Raw genomic sequence first — 21,875 nt, 5'->3', positions numbered from 1 at the left:
AAAAATCAAAAAACAAACAAACAAACAGACAAAAACACCAAAAAACAAAACAGGCAGCTTTCCTCCATGCTACCGCCCTGCTTCCCTCATTGTAATGAAATAGTTTTATGTGTCTATAGAAAGCTGGAAACAAACAGCTTTATCATCATCGCTGAACACTGTGCCACCTGATAACTAGAAACTTTCTCCTAATTTCTGACCTAAATTCATCCATTGCTGGTTTATTCCAATTTATTCTTCTTGCAAACTTTTACTTAAATAGCAGTTCTACCTAGTAGATTTACATAAAATGGTTATATTTCCTCCCAGTTACTTAATGATAGGTTAAACAAGCTAAGTGGAAGATGGGGGCTGAGTTGGTATGTAACAAAGTATGAAGATAATAGTGAAAACAGATTTGCCGAGTTTTTTATTCATAAATTGCTACATTTATAAATGGGAAAAATACAAGATAGGCAATTCTATAGCTCTTAATTCTAAAACTTTCCTGTGAATTGTATCTGTTCATATATATGTGTTACTTCTATGCTACAGTGCAGAAGTTAATGCACATTGTGAAAGACAATATTTTGCTTCCAGAAACATTCAAATATGCCATACTCCAAGCAAGCAGAGCTAGTTGGTATTTATTATGCTAAAATATTCAATAGTTTAATTCATAAGAGAGAAGCTTTTTTAGTTAATTATTGATTTCAAATTAAGGTCTTTCAAAGATCAGCTGTTGAAGAGATCTCTGGTGATTTTTTGTGTGTGTGTGTGTATATATATAGGGCTATGTATAATTACACACACACACGTATATATATATAAAAATATAAAAATATATCTGAAAGCTTAACCTTACTACTTAGGCTTAGTGTTAGGAATATTCTGTTCTCTCTAATGCTACAAAATGAGTAGCAGCATAGGTATTTCCTTTGTTGGTCCTCCTCAAGGATAGCAGTAAATAAGACGTATAGTATCTACATTTGGTGTTGTTTTCTCTCAACCCACGAATTCACCTTGTCATTGCTTGCCTGTCTTCTGAGTTCTAGACTATCAGTTTCTCTGTTTTCTCCTTGTGATCTTTATCCTTTCTCACTGGTAATCATATCTCTTCTTCAGACTGCTCCATACATTTTTCCACTTATCTACCTTCCTATTGTAGTATTTCCTGTGCTGACACTGAATAACATCTGTGGTCCAGGGTTTGTCTGTCACCACTGTTATGAAACGAGGTCATCACCTATTCTTTTTAAAGCCTGTATCTTCAAGTGAGTCTTGAAAAATTTAAGATGGAACCTGTGCTGGATATTTTTATAACACTGTTTATTACCTGAGAAATTCAGATATTTCCATTAAATCCAGATGAGTTAAGACTGTTTCTATATCATGCTATCCTTTTTGTTATTCTCTCAAACATAAAGATATAGCACTATGTCTACATTCTCTACCAATGGATGAAGATCTTAATTCCTCCAAAGGTTCAGTGGTTTTGGAAACCAGGCTTTGGTTGAGGTATACATTCATCCTGGATCCACAGATAAGATCAAAGTCAAAATGGAGGGGCTGTAGGCTTTTTTTCAGATGCTTTTTAAATGTACGGCTCAAGTCAAAATACTTAGGCCCTATATAACAAAGTGCTTGAAATGTTTGCAGTGTCAAGGAGAGAAGAACTGGCTAATACGTTACTAGATGAAAGAGATGGATCTCTGTTGTGATATTCGAAGTACAGTAACTTGCTTGTATCTGTGGGAGTAGTTATGGAAAGATAAGGAAATGTTAAAAGTCCTACAACTTCAAGGACATGATCTCTTTCTAGAACTTTGCTGGAATTTGTTACTTTTGTTGCTCTGAAATTGAAGGAAAATGTAGCTGAGGACTTCTAAAGGCCACTGAAACATGAACTACTCTTCTGCAAGTTCACACTAAAATTCCTATGTTTTTAAAACTTCTTCCTTTTTTTAAATACAAAGGGTATTTACTCTTATAGGATGTGCAAGTGAGAACATACCTTTCTGTTCCGTTCATTAAAACTAAGGAAGCCCAATTTGTTTCCTCATCTTAGAAACAATGATGAACAAGATGCTTAACAGCTCAGCAAGTAAACAGATTGACCTGTTGTCACAGCTTGTAGTTAATATCTCTTCCTGTGTGTTACTGGACCGTTTCCAGCCTTTTGACTCTGTTGAGAAATTGGAGGAGAAGGCTCATGAACTCATGCAGCAAAATAATTTTTTGGCTAGTAAGTACCATATTTAAAACGTATATTGACCGAAAACAACAGACTTTGTAGATGTTGTCTGTGTTTATTGATAAGGTAGGTTAAGCTTACACAGTTTCAAAGTATGTATTAAAACCCATATAACATAGGAAAAATAAAGCACATTTACCTTAGAGGTATACCCTAACATCTGAATACTGTAATATATGCTGTAAAGACTACTTGTATTGTTGCTTCAATTGTGGAACTGCCAAATGAATCCTTGGAGTCTGTTGTTTCTAACAAAATATTGAAAAGAATAGTGATAAATGTTTAAAGTAGAATAAAAAGAGCTGAAAGATGTATAGTACTGAGGAAACTTAACTACTTATTATGACAAGATCGTCCAGTTTACATTCTTTCAAATTTTAATTTTATGTTCTTGGCTTTGCAAAAAGGAGGAAAGAAAGGGGGTTTTTTGATAAGTTTTATTCTTAAACCAACACCTCAGAGAAATTAACTTGTTTATTCAGAGTAAATAAATTCTTAAGCAACGGATATATTTCTTTTCTTCCCTGGGATTACACTCTATCCTTTTCCTGCATTATATCTTTATTGCTGAGAATTAATTAATTGTACAAAAGAGTTTAAAATACAAGAATGTTTTTCTTATTACACACACTTTCTCTTCTCACATAAAATGCTTTAAGTTGTATGTAGCTTTTCCAAAAGAGAGCTCTATTTAAGTCTACATAAAGTGTGCCACATTTTTTTTTTTTTTTCCCTCTTGTTTTGGTTTTTATTGTCTCCCTGGACTCCTGTAAGTACACAACAGAAGACACGTCAAAGCAGTTCTAGAGAATGAAACTTCTCAGTCTGGAATCCTACGTTTGTTCTGTAACCTGCACAGTACCCCCATTTGCAGAATGCGGAAATGACCACCCTCCATCAATATAAAACCAACAGGCCATACCATTAGATAAGGCAAATTTCTCAGGAGTACTTCATAGGGAGTGAAACTGTTTGCCCCTTCAAGGGAAGAAACAGACAGATAGCTTTTGGCCCTCAAAAAATTGAATTGTCAAGTTCTAGATCCATTTTGCTTCCACTTACATAGGGAAGGGTCATATGCTAACATACGCTAAGATATTTTTGGGGTGTATTTTCAGTACTGTGGCCTTTATAATCTCCTCACATGCTCAAAGAGGGAAGATGGCATTTTAAGGGACCTAATGTGTCCAATATGTCAATATTACATGCTCAGGTATAAGCACACATTCCTTTCCATGGTAAGATATGAAACTAAAGTGGAATTTTCCTTGCTTGCTTTGTTTGTACTCTTCAAAGTCTTCATAGTCTCATGAAATGTCTTAGGAAATTAAATGTTTGCTTAAATGGGAAAATGAAAGTGGCCAGTTGAAAAAATAAGCTTTACATCAAAGTATTCTATATCATATTATCTTTCAGAAAGCCAGGTGGTAGGTAAGACACGTCTCCCCTTTCCTAAGGAAAAAAAGGTCAATATCTCACGTTCATCAAGAAGGCCTAAAAAGTCTGGGTCATCCAGAAGGAAAATACAACCAATTTGCTGTATTTGACTTCGTCTTTCCAGCTACAGATTAAATTTTCATCTGCTTTTTTTTTTTTAATACAGAGCTAGAGAAAAATAACATGCAAATTCTGCTGTGCTAAAACAAAAGTTTTGTAATTGATTCAGAAATTAAAAATCAGAGTAAATTTTAGTGTGTTGGTACTGTTTACTTTGCCACCAGGGGTTGTTATCCTTTGATGGACAAATTTTATGTCCACTGCTTTCACTGTGAAATTGAGATCAGCCCCCAAAAAGGGGTTAAATCTGGATACAAAGAGAATAAACTGCAATTCAAAAAAACAAATCACAGAAGGAATTTTCTCAGATAAAAATGATTGTTGCAAACACATTTACCAGGTGAATAATTTTTTACATTTTGTATTCATGAATGTAAAAAATTTAAGTCTCTATGAAACCTAGCATTCTTGTGTTGGGGGATCAAGAAACTGTAGCGGCCTGCCATGACAGGTGAATGTATCCTACTATGATAAGATAATTGGCCATGAATTAGCTATGTAAATAACATAAATCGTATAAGCTTGGGTATGAAGCTCCTTTTCTTCTTGTGTCAGGTATCATCTTCAATACACCAAAGAACAAGACACAAGATTCTAGCAACCTCCTTCCACGACACATTTCATATACAATTAGAACCAATGTTCTCTACAGCATGAGAACAGATTTGATTAAAACACCAGCGTGGAAATCCCATCCCCAGAAGTTGCCAGCTGATGGGTTTAAATACAACCACATCTTTATTCCTCTTCAAGATATGATTGAAAGGGCAATTATTTCAGCACAGACTGGGACAGATACCTCAGAGCCAGCCATTCAGGTGCAAGCCATGCCTTACCCTTGTCATACCAGTGATCTGTAAGTAAACTTTCAGCTTTTTAATTCGGTATATTATCCTCATTAGGTTAGTGCCAGAGGACTTAGGAAGCTACTAGATCTTTGTAGTGGGTGAATGTATATTTCAGCACAGGATTGAACCAGTACGTCCGATACCAGAGTATTACAGCATAGCGAATGTTGTTTAACAGCTGTGACCACAACATGTTATGCAACTTCTGTCTTGCAAATGACCCCTTATGAGCTGTTTGCAGCTGTACTGTGGAGTAGTCTGCTGGACAGAGACTGTCAACATATTGTGCAACTAACTTAGATTATGCTAAGAAGCCCACTTTCTATCCTTAGTTGTCCTGTACACAAACTGTAAATTGGTCCCTGGTATGGGTTGAAATACAGTGTAAAGTTGATGAAGCAAAAGAAAAAGTGTAGGATTGTTCTTTGTAAAGCCCTCAAAACATCCTCGCTATTAGAATTTAAAATTAGTTACTGGTCATAAATCTGTTAAAGTGGGGCAAAAGTTGACTGGCTTATGCTATTCCTTAGTGTCCAAATATATTACTTTGCTATGGACACAAATCTGGATTCTGTTTGACTTTGAATGGAGCCCTAAAGAGTGGTTATATCAGTTGTATTGCTGACAAATACTGATGTAATATTATCGTACCGATACATATATTTATCTCATTACATGAAAAATAAGCAATTCTAACCTGAACAAGAATAAGCCTTATTGATCATGTCAGATCTTATTTTGTGTGTAATTTGAGAATAGTCCTAGTATTCGCCTATTAACATTCTGCTAAAAAATATTTTACCTTTGGGGGCTAACAACTCTGTGTATATTTTCTTTCATAGATTCTTGAACAATATAGGGTTTTTTTTCCCCCTTATGATGATGTTAACATGGATGGTTTCAGTTGCCGGCATGGTTCGCAAGCTGGTTTATGAAAGAGAAATTAATCTTGAAGAGGTAAGAGGCAGATTAACCTCTAAAAATAAAGCTTATTTATTAAAGTGTACTGAAATACAAAATTTAAACTTTGAGGTACTTTTATGTCTAGCTGGCTTTGCTTTCGCTTGTTTCCTCTGGGCAGTAGGTTCTAGTTCTAGCTGCCAGCTCAGATTCACAACATTGTTTGAGCATCAGTCCTCTTAGTATGCAAATATTTTCCCTGAGACAAAAAGCAATAAGCAAAAGTTCCATAAAAGTTGAAGATAGAAAGTGTTGTTTGGAAAAAATCCTTCTGATTAGAGTAGTTTTTATTTTGGATTCTTTTTCATGTTTTGCTATATGTGCTTTAAAATGATGAAACTTCTTAAACCAAATTAAAAATTTGCCATGTACTGTGTAGTTATCAGAAAAATAATGGAGGGTGATATAGGAAAAATGAGACTATTATTTGCTTGTATTAACAGCTAGTCTTAGCAGATGCTAAGCATATGGAAGGACAAGGGGTTTTATGATACATTTTCTGTTTGGATAAATATGCTTTTTTTGAAGAATTATACTGGTCTTTATACTGCTGGAGTTACCTTTTCTTAAATTTGGGAAATTATCTCATTTCTCTAAACTTTGTGCTGTAAGATAGGCCTTTTTTCAATGCTTTAAAATATTAAATCAATTTAATAAAGTTAATTTTGATCATCTTATGAAAAACGCTTCAGAAGTAGTATTAGCTTGTTTCCAAAAGCATTATTTTAAAAAACAGAGGGGTGATACCTCATACCTGGCTAAATTATTATTTGCATGTTAATATATAAAGGTTTGCAAACATATCCATATGTTACTTTTAGTTTAGTAACAGGCTGGGAAAAAACATTTGTTTATACGGTGCTGTAGATATCCTCAGTACTTTTTAGAGTATAAAGAGGCAAGCTCCTCACTGGAAGACCTGGTAATCTGACATATGGTCCTGCAACACTATGCAAGAGAGAGTTGTGCCCGAGCACTGGGATTCCTTGTGTTAGTATGTGATAAGCTCAGAGGCAGCTATGCTCAGAACTGTGTTTGATCCAGGAGAAAACAGCAGAAGGAGTAGCACAGGAAAAGGGAAAAGAAGTGAATAATTTAAGGGGAAGATGACATCCTCTGGGGATCTGGTAGTGTCTTGGTGGCAACATGTTTTGCTTAAAAAAAAAAAAGGGGAGAGAAGAAAATTTGTTTCTGAGCTTTAACTCTCTTTACTATGTTGTCTTGCAGTATATGAAGACAATGGGTGTACATCCAGCCATTCATTTCTTTGCTTGGTTTTTGGAGAACGTCATTGTGCTCACAATAAATAGCTGTGCTCTGGCCATCATTTTAAAAGCAAGTGGTATCTTTGCTTATAGCAATGGCTTCCTCATCTTCCTTTTTCTCCTGGATTTTGGAGTTACAGTTATTATGTTAAGCTATTTTTTGGCAGCGTTTTTTAGCAGTGCCAATACAGCAGCTCTATGTGCCAGCCTTGTGTACATGATCAGTTTTTTACCCTACATAGTTTTGTTGGTCTTGCAGAACCATTTGAGTTTCACCAACAAGATTATAATGGTAAATATTTCTTTTCCTTTTCTAATTTTTCTCCTCCAACCATGCTGTGGATTTCTATAGTTCTGAAACTTTAGACTACAATTTACTTATGTTTTCCCAGGTTTCTGTTTGTTTTTGCGTTTCACTGGAAATGAGTCACATTAATAGATATCCAATTGAGAAAATGTTTTGAATGTAGAAAGGAATAAAAAATAAATTTTCAGGGAAATTTTGTAAACCTACAGAAAATACACGGAAATTACATTCCTCATGCTCATGAGTTCTCTTTATGCCTTGGCCTCAAAATATTTGTAATGTTAGTGTACTTTCAAGCATATCTGATGAAATGCTGCTCTTAAAAGTCATTATTTGTTTGGAGGAAAATTAGTGATTAATTCTCTGTTGAGTACAATTGGGGATTAGATCAGAAATTTGCTTACTGCTTATCTAGCTATGCAGTCTGAGATATACATTTCTTTGGCATTGGTTCCTCCATGACCTTTCCTGTTTTCTGTATGCCATAGGCTGTTTTATGTCTTCGTACTGTCTTAACAGACTATATTCCTGATTGGGACATCAAACATCACCATCGTACAATGCAAACCATATTTCACACATTATGCCTTCACTCTGTCAAAATAACTCAGGTACCAAATTAAACTGGTGGAATAATTCATACATTATTAAAAAATGGACACTTTTTCAGTGTCAATAGGTCAGATAAAATATATTGGTTCTTTGCATACAAGTAAGCACCGATGTAAGACTGCAGAATTCGGGCATAAATAGGCAGGGTGGAATTTTTTGTTTGGTTGGGTTTTTTTTATGTTGTTGCTTTTTTTTCCCCTCCTTTGGGCCACAGAGAGGGAAAAGTATGCATCAGATAATGTGCACACTTTAAAATCAGTTATTTCAAAATAACTCTTCAGGTTTTCTGCATTTGCTGAAAATTAGAGGCAGCAGCATGTGAAAAAGGCAATAATTTTTGAAAAGAGGGGAGAGACTTTTAAGTGAGATGGTGAAGCCTTAGCAATGTAAGAGGCGGGGACTCAGTTGATGGGCATTAGCATGAACCTCTCTGTACAAAAATGTAGTCTATGTTATTAATGATTTTGAATTTTTTTCTAAGATTGTACTTCTTTCTTCAGGTAGCTGGCAGGATGTGTTCCTTTTGTGTCAAATATTGCAGAAACCTTATTTAATTGCATTAAGATGAACTTCTATTTCAGCTGACTTTAAAACTGCAGAACTTTATCACTGCTTATTAATTTTAATAGTGTTTTGGATCTCCCCATCAGCCTTCATGAGCTCACCAGTGTTTTTCCATTGATCACCAGTCACGTTTCCGTGTTATACTACCTCACTAACTTGCTCATTTTCCATTTGGTACTTTTGTGATACAGTGTGACTATGTTGCTTCTTGGAAGTCAAATGTTACTTCCTTGCACAAAAATGCTGTCTCAGCATATAGTACCCAGTGTGCGTGTTCCTTCTGTCTCTTCTTGAGTTCTTGTCTTATAAAAATGAGTAGGACCACTGCTCTTACTACAGAAAGTATATTCCTTTGCATACTTTTACAGTGTTATACATTATATGTTTTCAGTATGTGGTAAGTTTATGATGGTTTATAACTTGTTATAAAGTTAAATAATGCTTTCCAGTATTAATAACTAGGTCAGTGGAGCTCTTTAAGGTGGAACAAATACTACTGCAGTATGTGAGGGAGTATTATTAAAACATAAAAGGAAATAATGACTATTAGCCTATATGAAACAAAGGTCTATTTATTTTGTGCTTGCTTTTAATATCATAAGTTATTTTCTTTCATGGAGATTGTTAATGATGTGTTTTATTTGATGTTCACATCCTGTTTCTCCTTTGGTGTTGTAGTGTCTTCTGTCTACAACTGCCTTTGGGCAAGGAGTATTTTTCATTACATTATTTGAGGGCCAAGAAATAGGTAAGCTCTCTGGTTAGAAGAAAAGCTTTGTAATTATTATTTAAAAAAACTACAGTTGGAAATGTTTTTCACTTTGTTCTGAAAAAAATCTCTAATCATGAGTTAATAGGATGGATCATAACAGGAGAAAAACCTTTTTAATGCCCCTTGAAAACCAAGCTAAGCTTGTGCTGCTTTCTAGCAGTAAATTAAAGTGGGCTTAGCATTGCTCTATTTGCAATGCAGGTTGGAGGAAAAACTCCGCATCCCGTTAGACGACAGAATGAGTGTATCCAGCCAATGAAATTGTTCTAGAGATGCAAACGCAGACTTTATACTTAGTGAAATTCAGTAGAGCTACCTAAGGGCGAGCATCTGACTGAATATTATTTCACTCATTTAACATGTTATTTTTCTCAGTCTAGTGGAGCAAGCTTTGGCAAGATATTTAGAGCAGTTTCTTGGAAGTCCTCATTGATGTCAGTGGCAGCTCTAAGGCTTGCTTTCTGGAGAGGATATCAACAAGGAGTTTTGTAGGATCACAAAATGGTTGAGGTTGGAAGGGACCTCTGGAGGTCATCTAGTCCACTCCCATTGTTCAAACAGGGCCACCTAGAGCTGCTTACCTTGGACTGTGTCCAGACGGCCTTGGAATATCTCCAAGGCTGGAGACTCCACAATCTCTCTGGGCAACCTGTGCTGGTGCTCAGTCACCCTCACAGTGAAAAAGTGTTTCCTGATCTTCAGAGGGAACCTCCTGTGTTTGTTTGTGTCCATGGCATCTTGTCCTGTCTCTGGGCACCACTGAAGAGAGTCTCACTCTCTCTTCTTTGCACCCTCCTTTCAGGTATTTATGTACACTCATAAGATCCCTGCTTGAGCCTTCTCTTCTCCAGCCTGAACAGTCCCAGCTCTCTCAGCCTTTCCTCATAGAAGAGATGCTCCAGTCCCTTAATTATCTCTCTAGCCCTTCACTGGATTCTCTGCAGTACCTCCATGACTCTCTTGTACTGGGGAGCCCAGAACTGGACACAGTACTCCAGGCGTGGCCTCACCAGTGCTGAATAAAGGGGAAGGATCACCTCCCTTGAAGTGCTGGCAATGCTTTGCCTAAGGCATCCCATGATAGCATCAGCTTTCTTTGTGGCAAGGGCACATTGCTGGCTTATGTTCAACTTGGTGTCCACCAGGACCCCCAGGTCCTTTTCTGCAAAGCTGCTTTGCAGCCGGGTATCCCCCAGCATATGTTGGTACATGGGATTGTTCTTTGACAGGTGCAGGACTTTGCTCTTGTTAAACTTCATGAGGTTCCTGTCAGACTGTTTTCCCAGCCTGTTCAGGCCTCTCTGGGTGGCAGCGTGACCCTCTGGCATATCTGCCACTCCTCCCAGTTTTGTGTCATCAGCAAACTTGCTGAGGATACACTCTGCCCCATTGTCCAGATCGTTAACGAAGATGTTAAACAGGATCAGACTCAGTATTGGCCCCTGGGATATACTGCTGGTTCCTGGCTTTCAACTATACTTCATGCCACTGATCACCACCCTCTGGGTCTGGCCGTTCAGCCACTTTGCCGTCCACCTCACTGTCTACTCCTCCAGCCCATGCTTCTTTAGCTTCTTTAGGAGGATCTTAGGGGAGACAGTGTCAGAGGTCTTACTGAAGTCCAGGTAGGCAAGATCCACTACTCTTCCCTCATCTACTAGGACAGTCCTTTCATTGTAGAAGTTTAATCAAGTTGGTCAAGAATGACTGTCTTTTGGTGAAGCTATGCTGACTACTCCTGATGACATTCTTGTCCTTCATGTGCCTGGAAATGGTTTCCAGGATTAGCTGCTCCATCAGCTTCCCAGGGATCGAAATGAGACTGACGGGCCTGTAGTTCCCTGTGTCCTCTGTCTTGAAGTTAGGAGTGATATTTGCTTTCCTCTAGTCTTTGGGCACTTCTCCCAGTTGCCATGATTGATCAAAGATCAATCTCAATTAGAGTGGCCTTGCAATGACGTCTGCCAGCGCCCTCAGTGCTTTTGGGTGCGTCCCATCAGGGTCCATGGACTTATGTATGTGTGGTTTGCATAAGTATTCCCTGACCTGATCCTCTTCCACCAAAGGTACATCATCCTTGTTCCAGACTTTTCCCTTGGTCTCTGGGACCTGGAATTTCTGAAGACCAGACTTGCTAGTAAAGACTGAGGCAAAGGTGGCATTCAGTACCTCAGCTTTTTCCACATCCTGTCTAACCAGGTCCTCTGTCTTGTTAAGCAATGGGCCCATGTTTTCCCTAGTCTTCTTTTTGTCACCTACGTACTTATAGAAGGCCTTCTTGTTGTCTTTGACATCCCTGGCCAGATTAAATTCCATTTGGGCTTTAGCTTTTGCAACTTCATCCCTGGATGCTCAAACAGTGTTTCTGTATTCCTCACACATTATCTGTCCTTGCTTCCACCCTCTGTATGCTTCCTTTTTGTGTTTCAGTTTGGCCAGGAGCTCCTTGTTCATCTATGCAGGCCTCCTGGCATTTTTACCTGACTTCCTGTTCATTGGGTTGGACTACTTTTGAGCTTGGTAGGTGTGTCTGGGCTTACACATGCACTAGTGTATAACACAATGGAGGTTTATGAGAACAATATTGTACAGAACAAGAACAGTGCAAGTCATTCACTCTCAACATAATACTAAGATGAATATTTAAGTATTATACATTGCAAAGTAAGAAAAAATTACCTTTATAAAGTATTTTGTATGTTTCTCCTGTGTAACCCTATTCTTACTCAACCTGAGTAGCAGCTTGCCTTTGCGAGCTTGGAGGCAGCTAGTGAAATCCCCAGTGAGATACTGTGCAGGTGCAGAAATGCATGAGAACACCCTATTATATTTAAGAGTTGGGAAGAAAAACATGTTTGGAAACTGTCTAGATGTTTTAAGAGGTTGCTACATGTTTTAAGATGGTGATCCCTACTATCCCCAGGCTAAGAGCTACCCCTATTGATGCTGAAGTTTTAAAAAGGAAGAAGTGACTGTCTGGGCCCTTGATAAATGTCTACAAGGGATATGCATTCATGTATCTCAATATATAAGAGGATGTAATCCCTTTCTTTTTTTACTACTACTGCAAGATCAATATTGGTGATAGCGGATGTTTCAAACCACTAGGCATTGAAAAAGTATCATAATGATACAAAAGTTGGTAAAAGTGGAAGAGACAGTTGCAGAAAATATTACTTAAATTTCCCACCAGACGCTTCATCAAAATGACTCATTTTACCAAAGAAAGGGCAAAACGTGCTTTGTGGAAAAACTGCTTTTCTTCACAATCGTAGAAAAAGAATTGTAGAAACAATATCGTGACCCTCTGTATTGCAAACAAAGTAGGATTTTCAGAAAAAACCACAATGCTTTTTGTAAATCTACAGTTTGGTTACTTTTGGTTTTCATTTAGCAATATAGTAGCTTTCTGTAGTTCTAGTTTTTTGTACCTTCTTTCTTCCTTTCATGTCTTCTGCAATGTAATAATTTTAGGAAGCAATTATTCAGTGAGTTTGTTGTTCCAATTTACCTCTGAATACAGTCAATGCACACAAATACTTGCTTCTTAGTTATAATTTTCAGTTTTAAGTTTTCAGATTTAGCATTTTAGAAATTACTTTAAACTTTGTGTAACCCATTTCTTTATAATATCAGCAGAATGGCATAAAGCTTGATTCATTGAAGAGGTCAGTGCCCCATTTGGTCAGTTGTAGTTCTTTTTCTTTTGCCAAATTAGGGGCCAGCTAAAACTTCATAAACAGCCCTTTCTACCACAGCTTCTCTGCATTTTGTCAGCAGCAGTGTCACCTGCTGTTCTAAACAGAGGCTTGTAGAGGCATAACAATTCATTTCTATTCATTAGGATTACTGTTATTAACTATGGTCTTTTTTGTGTCAGTGCTTAAATACCCAGAAGTGTGTGGTGTTGATGTGTTTGTGATCTTTAATGCTGTACTGATTTAGCTTTGACCTTTAAAAAATCATTGTTATTGCTATTACTACCAGGAATTCAGTGGAATAATGTGCACCAGTCAACGGCACAAGGAGGATACATGACCTTTGGATGGATGTGCTGGATGATGTTCTTTGACTCCATTTTATATTCTATAGGTGGCTGGTATTTCAGCAATATTATTCCTGGTAAGATCATGGTGGTGTTCTTATTTCATGTTTTTGAAGAAATTATTGAATGGAATGGGTAGAATGGGCTTTCCTCATTGCATGCATTAAAAAAAAAAAACATATCTTTTTCTGAGTTGAGGTTTCGATGTGCAAAACTGTCTGATTGCCTTTAGGGACTGGGTTAGAAAGTTTTCCTATATACATAAATATTGAGTAGTGCTAACACATGGACTAGAATTTGTAGCCAGGCATGAAATATCTTTTGTATGCTTACGGGGATGATTAATATATGAAGGACTTAGCAATATGTTGGTACTTCACAGTAACAGAGCTCAGTCTAGTACCAAAACTTCCTCTGAAAATGGTGAATATTCTGAGTCAGTACTTGGGCTGAAACCCATGAATAACAACATGTTGTCGTATCACAAAGACTTCAAACTGTCTGCTAACTGTATCTTGCTCTCAGTCAGTCCACAGTCCAATGCATAAAGAAAGCTAATTAACTTTCAAGTATATTTTCAGAAAGTAGTGGGATTTTTTTTTTCATTAACCAAGTTTTATGAATATTACTGAATTGGTTGAAGCATTTTTAATCTTAGCCTAATGCCTCACTAGCTATTTGAAATCTACCTTTCCTCTGATTTGCATATGTCACTTTTTCTTCCAGCCACTCTGTATTTGTTTTAAAAAAATAAAAATTAAAAATGAATTTTGTCTTGAAACATAGGGCTGTGTGGAATATAAAATTGAATTTTAAAAACTTTAGCTTAAATTGACACCTGCCCTTCAGTGTCAATGAAATGCAACTCCAAACACGCAGAGAGTGTATTGTATGATTGGTAAGTGAAGCCTGGAAAGATCGGGCAATGCCAAAGTTTAGGTTGTATGTAGGAGCATATTTTTGCCCTTTCTGTTTGTGTGCTAGAATAAGTGTTTCTTATGCTGGCTGATTTGTTTAAATTGTGCAGACAGTAATGGAAGAATAATCTTTAATGACTGGTGCAATGGATTATTGTTATAATAATAATAATAATAATTAAAAAAAGGCTGTTTGCCTTGGCAGGCCATTTGGTGCATTTTCTTTCCTCTAGGTTACAAGATTATGTTAGGCTGTGCCTCCGTATTGTTAAGTCTATGATTCCATTACACTTTAAAGCTGATTTGGAGATAGGGTAAAGCACAATATCACTAAGGATTGATTATTTTATGGCAGGACCTGGTGTTATGGCCAAATGACTTTTTTCCACTTTATTAAGGTTTGTTAAGTGCAGCTAAGAGTTTGAGCTAATTGAATGGTCTAACCATCTCTTTGTAAGTAATGACAGGACTTTAGTAGTCCACAAACAAATATGAAATGACTATAAATTTTGCAACAGTTTCTATCATAATTATCATCTAGGAAAATTTGGATTAAAGAACCGATGGTACTTTCCCTTTACTGTTTCCTACTGGAAGAACCTGTGTGGTGCAGTGAGGAGGAAGAGATATTATTTGAGTTCTAATATGTTTTTCTTCAACGAAAACTTCCAAGAAAAAGGTTTGTAGTCATAATAGAATTTTAATAACGGCTCTTTTCTGAATGGTGTATTGATTTTGATAAATCTGCTTTTATCGTTGCTTGGTCTTATGTGTTTAGATCTTGTCCCTTTCTCTCCTCCATTATATACTGTATACTATGAACATTATATACTAACTGTTAATTGTGCTGTCACCTGTAATGCTTGAATCATTCAATTAAAACTATTGTACACAAATATTTAAGAAAACTCTTTTAAAAAATGTAAAATGAGTATCTCTTGGGTCATCCTGTCCCTCTGTATTACCTCTTTGCTTTGTTAGGATCTTCTGAAGTTCCTTGGACCCTTTTATACTCTTACTGAATCTGAAATGTGTTGTGCCTTATTAACTTTCTTTTTCCTGCAGTTTGATTTTCTTCCTCCTTCTCCTCTGCTGTTTCTATTTGCTTCTTGTTTCAGTGGAAAAATTGACTTTGTTAATTTCTTTCCCTTCTATTTCTTATTTCCCTCTTATATAATCACTGTTCTTTCTGTCTTTGCTTCTTAGCTTTTTGTTTAAAAAGCTACTGTTATTGTAATTAATTTTTATCTGCCTTCGGATACTTTCACTGCTCTTCTATTTCTTTGTTCTCTTGCTTAAAGTTAATTTAGTTTTTTTAGTTTTTTTCCCCTCTCAGGTCTCTTTAAAGACTTTCTCACATTTCATTTATGTTTTGTAAGTGAAGGAGTAAGTCACCCTCACCTATATTCCTTCTTGGGCCTTAGAACAATATGATGGGTTGTTATGTTATTTTGGAAGTTACAGTGTCACGTCCCACCTGGGGAGGAGGGGGGAGGAGTGACAAAGATTCGCAAATCCTCTCGGTGTGGATTAAGGTGGGCCAACACTCAAGGTCCGTACACAAACACCAGCTTTAATAGAAAGCTTCTATAGAGACAAATATTGAGTACAAATATTCGATACCTGCCAACCCTCACAGTTATATTCACCCCAGCTATGCGGTTTTACAGAAAATCAAGGTAGGCTATGCAGTACTTGACTTCAATTTAACAACTTTAACAACTTAATCGCCTTAGGAAAAGTGAAAAAGAGAGAGAGAGAGAGAGAGAATCACCAGTCCTGGATCCAGCGTTGGTCCTGCCAACAAGGGTATTCGATGAGGGAAGGAAAAGAGTGAGGAGAAGTGAAGGTTCTTATAGAGATGTTGATTCTGCGCAGGATGCTCGGTGATAATAATTCCACAAATCGCGCGCGCACAAGCATGAGCACGAACGTAAACACGAGTACCGGTACACACACGAGCACACACACACACAAACTGTAGCACATTTATCGGGCTACATTATTAGTATAAACCCGCCTAAATTTACACTTATTGGTTAGTGATTAACATTTCGTATACTATTGGTTTACTGTATTTAAATTAGCCTCGCTTGCTATGTAAATTAGCACGCATGCTCCTTTCAGGTGTGGGGGGGCAAGTCTTTTCGGTCCTGAATTGAGTCGGTGGTCGTGATCTCCCCTCGCCACATTTACCTTTCACCTACTTTCTGCAGTTTTATCTTCTTTGGCCACTGTCCAGTCTTTGGTGCCAAGATGTTCACTTTTGTCGGCTTGTTAGCTCTTCTTCAAGGTTAGAGCTGTTAGTTTTCCACAGTTTGTTATCTTTTTAGCTCCCTCCCAAATTCCTTTCCCAAGGCACAAGTGGTTAGTAGTTTTGCTAATTGGAAGATTACATCAGCGACCAAACCAAGAGGAGCGATACCAGGGCTGTCCCCCAGGCAGTAGGTGGTGGGGGGGAATAAGACGCTTCACAGACCATGGGGAATGGGGCCGAGGCAAGGCCGCCCTGTCTCCACAGGACTCCCTCCCTCACCCTCACTCCAGGGTACTGTCCGGTCCTGGGTCCTAGCGACCGTCGCTCTGCATTGTGGTTTTAGCACCAGGCTGTTTGAGACATCTTGTTCTTTTACATTAGCAGTTCTCTACATACAGTAGCTTGGAAATGACCCAGTTGTCTGTAGCATAGGTGACGAAGCTGAACAACTCAGCAGTTTTATGTATTGGTGTCTCCTAGACTAGGGCAAACTTCAAAATGTCTTGAGGTTCATTTAAACATTTGTGAAAAAACTATCAGTATTAATTTTGTCTGAATTTCTGCAATCTGGAACAATTCCATTTTGTTGAGATGATTGTCTTTGGTCCTTACTTAAAATGAAGATTTTCAATGTTTCCCCTTGGGTTCACTACATCCTCTGTGGAAAGTGAAGAAAAAAAAATCTCCCATGTCTGAAAAGTTACTATGTGATCTCTGACTCAATCTATCCAACTGATTGCCTACAACTTTGTGAATCTGTTTGTCTAACTTCCCCTCTGCTTAAACTGATGCACATCACATGCTCAGTAGCAAATTGCCTGTGTGTGAACACTGCCATGCATGCAAATCAATTTGCTCTCTTTCATAAGAATTGGATCTTATTGTACTGATAAAGGGATAAATGCATTTATGTATAATTTGCTTGGAAGAGCAAAGTGACTTGGTCCCGGGCAATTTCTGCGTTTGTTCCATATATATGTTCAGTGGGCGTGGAAAGCGCTTTGGAAATCAGAGGTGTGTCAGAGAAAGGCTGGAGCATAGGTCCTATGAGCTGGAACTACGACTAGACTAGGGCTGGCAGAGACCTGGGTGCTGAGTACCCACTTAGAACTTCTCTTAGGAGAAGTCCTAGGGTAATCAGTTTACTGCTTGCAAGTAATTTGGAGCTCGTCCTCTGAATCTTACCTGAGATACATTGCCTGAGACTCGGTACTTTACGTTTTTTTGTTAAGTTCCAGGATGTACTTGCAAATTTAGGAAGCAGTGGAAAGGTCATTAATAATATTTGTTGGTGGTTTTAGTCTCCAGACCAAAAGATAGAGAAGCTAATGGGAAGAGAGGTTCATGGGTAGAAGGACCTCAGAAATGTCACAGCTGCTGGTAGTGCCTTGCTGGAAGGTAACCTCAAGCTTCTGGCAAAAGTTCTTTCTCAACTTAAAACTGATTGTGAAAGGAGCAAAAAAATTCTTCATTCCCAGCCTAAACAAACCAGTCCTTGAAATCATGATATAATTTTTTATTTATAATTTGATTTATATGATTTTTATATATGTTTATATAGAGCATAATTATATCTTGTAATATTTATTTAAATTTTATTTAATTATATATAAAATGATCACATAAAATATAAAGTATCAATATTATAAATGAACATATATATTTTGATATATATTAAAAAGCATAATTCCCTCTTCTCATAAATCTCATCCATAACAGTTTCTATTTCTTTGGACTAATGTTCCAATTTGGCTTGCCTTTGTTTTAAAAGAAAAAAAAAAAATCCTACTGCTGGATTTCTCAGTTGTAATGAGTCAATAAAATATTACATGTTAATAATATATTTATGGGGCTGGTTATTGACTGTGCTCATGTTGGGAAAGTAGTGCCAACCTTTCCTCCTGACGTAGAAAGGAAGTCAACTTGATCTGCATCATATGGTCATCTCAGTTTGTTATTCCACACACACACGCACGCACGCGCGCACACACACACACACACACGTTTAGATTCAGCAATGCTCTTGATCTGCTGCTCTTCCCCCTACAGACCCAGCACCTCCAAGCTGGAAAGGCCCTTGCATCGAAGGAGCCACCATTGGTGTCATGCTGCTGTCCCTCACCAAAGAGCACGTGGATGGCCAGAAGGCCGCTGTTAAAGATCTCAGCCTCGCTTTCCACAGAGGTCAGATAACAGCGCTCTTGGGACCTAATGGAGCTGGCAAGACAACGGTTATGTAAGCCTGCCGTTTAATGCTGTTACACTCCCCTCTGGTCTCTGCTGTGCTTTCTCACCTCAAAATGTTTGTGAACTCTTTCCTATGTCTTTTTTTTTTTTTTTTCCAAATAATTATTTAATAAACTCCCCAAAGCACATGGAAAGTGAAAGCCATATATCTACAACAAAAGCAATGTAATGAACAGAGAACTGGGTCCTCTGTGCTACTGAAACCATGATGTCATAGTTTAGAAGCAACTTAAGTAGGAGCTGGACATGTCTAGTTGTGGAGTTAAACATATCTCGGGAAGGTGTTCTTTTCTGGCATCCCATGTGTACTCCTATCACATGGAGAGTGTGGAGTTTTATGAGGTTTTGTGCTTTGTTCCTAAAGGCTGCAAGGGACTTCTTTCTTGGCTGTTGACCAGAAACAAAAATAATAAAATAAAAATGACATTTAAGAATGTCTTAATTAAGAAGTCTGTGTATTTCTACCTTTATGTTAACTATGATCATCTGTAATAAAACCAGTGATGCAGGATGGGACCCTATTAGGAATTACTCCTCAGCTAGAATACACACATGAAAAAGGAAGCAATGGTCTGTTATATTTGGTTGGGAAAAAAATGATTTTGTTCTGGAAGTAAGGAAATGAAGGATTTTTGAGATCTTGGTTTTAAAAAACAAACAAACAAACAAAAAAAACAAACAACAAAAAACCAAAAACCAAAATATTAATGGTGTTTCTGTAACTGCTCAACTGAATTGGTGTTGCTGTAAGGATACTAGGACGTGCCTCAGGAAATCCAAGTGTGAGCTTTGTAATACAGTCATTACACATGATCTTGCCGAATTTCTTTTTTTCTTTTCTTGTATCAGATCACTGTTGACTGGTCTGTATCCACCGAGCTCTGGTACCATTATTATTAATGGAAAGGACATACGTACTGATCTGGCTGCCATCAGGACAGAGCTGGGTGTTTGCCCACAGTATGATGTCCTGTTCAACATATTAACGGTGCGAGAACATCTGCTGCTTTATGCATCAGTGAAGGCACCTAGCTGGACAAAGGAACAACTGAATCAGCAAGTCAGTGGGTAAGTTTTCCTTTCTTTTGTTGAAGTCTGTCAATAAACTGGTAGTGTCTCTTGCAAGCCACTCAAACAAAGTGCTAAAGCAAAATTCCAAGTAGAAGCGAATGGAGACTGCAGGTTTTCCATGAGTTTTTATCACACTTCCTGTTCTGAAATTGTGCCTTGAAAATGGATTTCCTAGTTTCTAACCTTTACTTGAATGTATTTGTAGTGAAACTGTCAATGATTAAAAATCTAGTACACAGAACCATCAAATAATCATGTTTTGACTGAAGTAGAGATGGTTACCCTGGTAGCAGCTATAGTGGTTCCTGCTTCACGCTGTTTGCCTTGCCTCCTGCTTGCTGGAGAGGCAGATAGAAAGTAAACTGCTGTGTGTTCGCCCTGAGTTTTCAGATAAGTCAACACTGACTTTATGTATTTATTATCCTGTATTCCCTCACCTGCAGTAGAGGGAAGACTGGAAAACCAGAAAAGGCAGGTAAAGGCAGTGTTTGTTACAATCTTTTTAAATAGGCCGTTATCTTTTTCCTTTGTCAAATTCAGACGTTAAATGTATTTAATAAGTGAAAGGGTTTAAAAAAACCCAATCCAATAGGAAAAACAAACCAGAGCTCTGATATGACCTCAGAGGATTTGCAATTTGTCAGGTCGAGAATGTTTGCTAGTGTTTTTAGGCTGCTACTATTTTGATATAGGACTAGATTTTCTTCATTTTTGCGTCATGTATATTAAACTACTAGTAAACCATACAAGGTTAGATCTTGTTCACTAATAGCAAACTGCATTTTCTGAACTTTAGGAATAAAATGTCTGCTCTTCTAATAGTGTGGCAGTGTAAATAGTTTGTTTACCTTCTGATTCACGCTAGACTGTGTGGAGGGCTGGGCACTTCCATGCTTCAATGGAAATAAATGTCAAGTTGATGGAACTTCTCCTTAAGTGTACAATTAGGCATATGCAGACGCATTTATCACAAAATGGGTTTCCTTTTTAGCAGCTATCATAAAACTCTGTTACTTTAAAATTTTCATCTGAAAAAATCTCTGATGTGGGACACTGCATTCTCTCTAGAAACAACAGAAACAACTCTCTAGAACAACAAGGACAAACCAAACATAGTGTTTGGTTAAAATTTATGCAAAATAATATCCTGTATTTTATTGTACTTAGATTGCTGAATTGCAATTTCAGCAGCAGTCTGTCATACTAATGGCACATAAGAATACCCAGGACTCTGCAGGCCTTGCTACTAAGAAAAAATTATTTTTTTTAAAGATAATGAATGCTTTAAAATACTTCAGAGAAATTAGAAAAGCAACAAAACAATGAAACAAATTTTGCTTTTTATTAGGAAAAAAAAGATGGCTTCTAAAGAGATTAAGAATAATTTTCCTGGATATGTATATATACAACAATTATAGAGACCTCTTTTCTTAAAAATGGAAAATTCTTTTAGGGTAAATGGCATGGTTTACAGATGGCATATTCACTCAAATGATTCGGGAGATTAGTTTAGGACTGTTGAGCATTTTATGTCTTGCTTGCCGGGCTGATAGCAACTGAAAGCTTTTAGGTCAACGACTGGATGTTCAACGTGATGAAAAATAAATTGATGGTCTTTCAGTGCTGCCTTTATTGAGCATGTTTCCACACACTGCTCAGATGCAAGATCATCAGAGGGCGAGGGCTGAATAGGCAATGTCTGTAACGTTCCAGTCCTTGACACGGGAATTAGATTAGGTAGTATTTTTCTACCTAGGGATTGCCAATCTGTTTACCTCACAGAAACACGAAAAAAAAAAAAAGGGCAAAAAAAAGCAGCGGTGTTACCTTATTTACTTCAACTGACTACACATTTCCTAAAAACTCAGGCATTTTTTAAGGTTCTTTATGTAGTTGCAAAAAAAGCACTGATTAAGTCATGAAACTAACCATCTTTACCATAGTTTAAGAGGCCGTAATCTAGAGTTTGCTGAAATTGTTGGACAAATTCATATTTATTTTATTGTACTTAATTTCAAAATTGTCTGTTCTTAACCTGCACAATACTTATTCAGAATTTGTATTTCAGATGGTGATTAGTGTTTATACTTTGTAGGTAAAGTGGTCATTTTCTTTTCTATTCATTTTTGTCACCAAAATGTATAATCAGTCAGAGGTAGTGGGTTTTTTCACTTTCCATTTACAGTGACTTTTCAGTAATTCTGCTCTGGGTGGACATGG

The 21,875-nt window shown here is 37.3% G+C and overlaps 1 protein-coding gene across 1 annotated transcript in view; it reads left to right on the top strand.

The window, feature by feature from the left end:
* ABCA13 (ATP binding cassette subfamily A member 13) overlaps window positions 1-21,875 on the top strand; it is a gene marked incomplete at both ends in the record, with an annotated part of 196,115 nt that overhangs the window by 71,099 nt on the left and 103,141 nt on the right. The window contains 6 exons of the mRNA XM_082329177.1: window positions 2,048-2,224; window positions 4,346-4,646; window positions 5,481-5,595; window positions 6,826-6,940; window positions 18,387-18,573; window positions 19,434-19,652. Coding sequence (XP_082185303.1) covers window positions 2,048-2,224; window positions 4,346-4,646; window positions 5,481-5,595; window positions 6,826-6,940; window positions 18,387-18,573; window positions 19,434-19,652 — 1,114 coding nt within the window. The remainder of the gene's footprint in view (window positions 1-2,047; window positions 2,225-4,345; window positions 4,647-5,480; window positions 5,596-6,825; window positions 6,941-18,386; window positions 18,574-19,433; window positions 19,653-21,875) is intronic.

Source organism: Platalea leucorodia (genome assembly GCF_965183815.1).
Source record: "Platalea leucorodia genome assembly, chromosome: 1".
NCBI classification, from domain to species: Eukaryota; Metazoa; Chordata; class Aves; order Pelecaniformes; family Threskiornithidae; genus Platalea; species Platalea leucorodia.
This window is presented reverse-complemented; position numbering and strand designations above follow the sequence as displayed.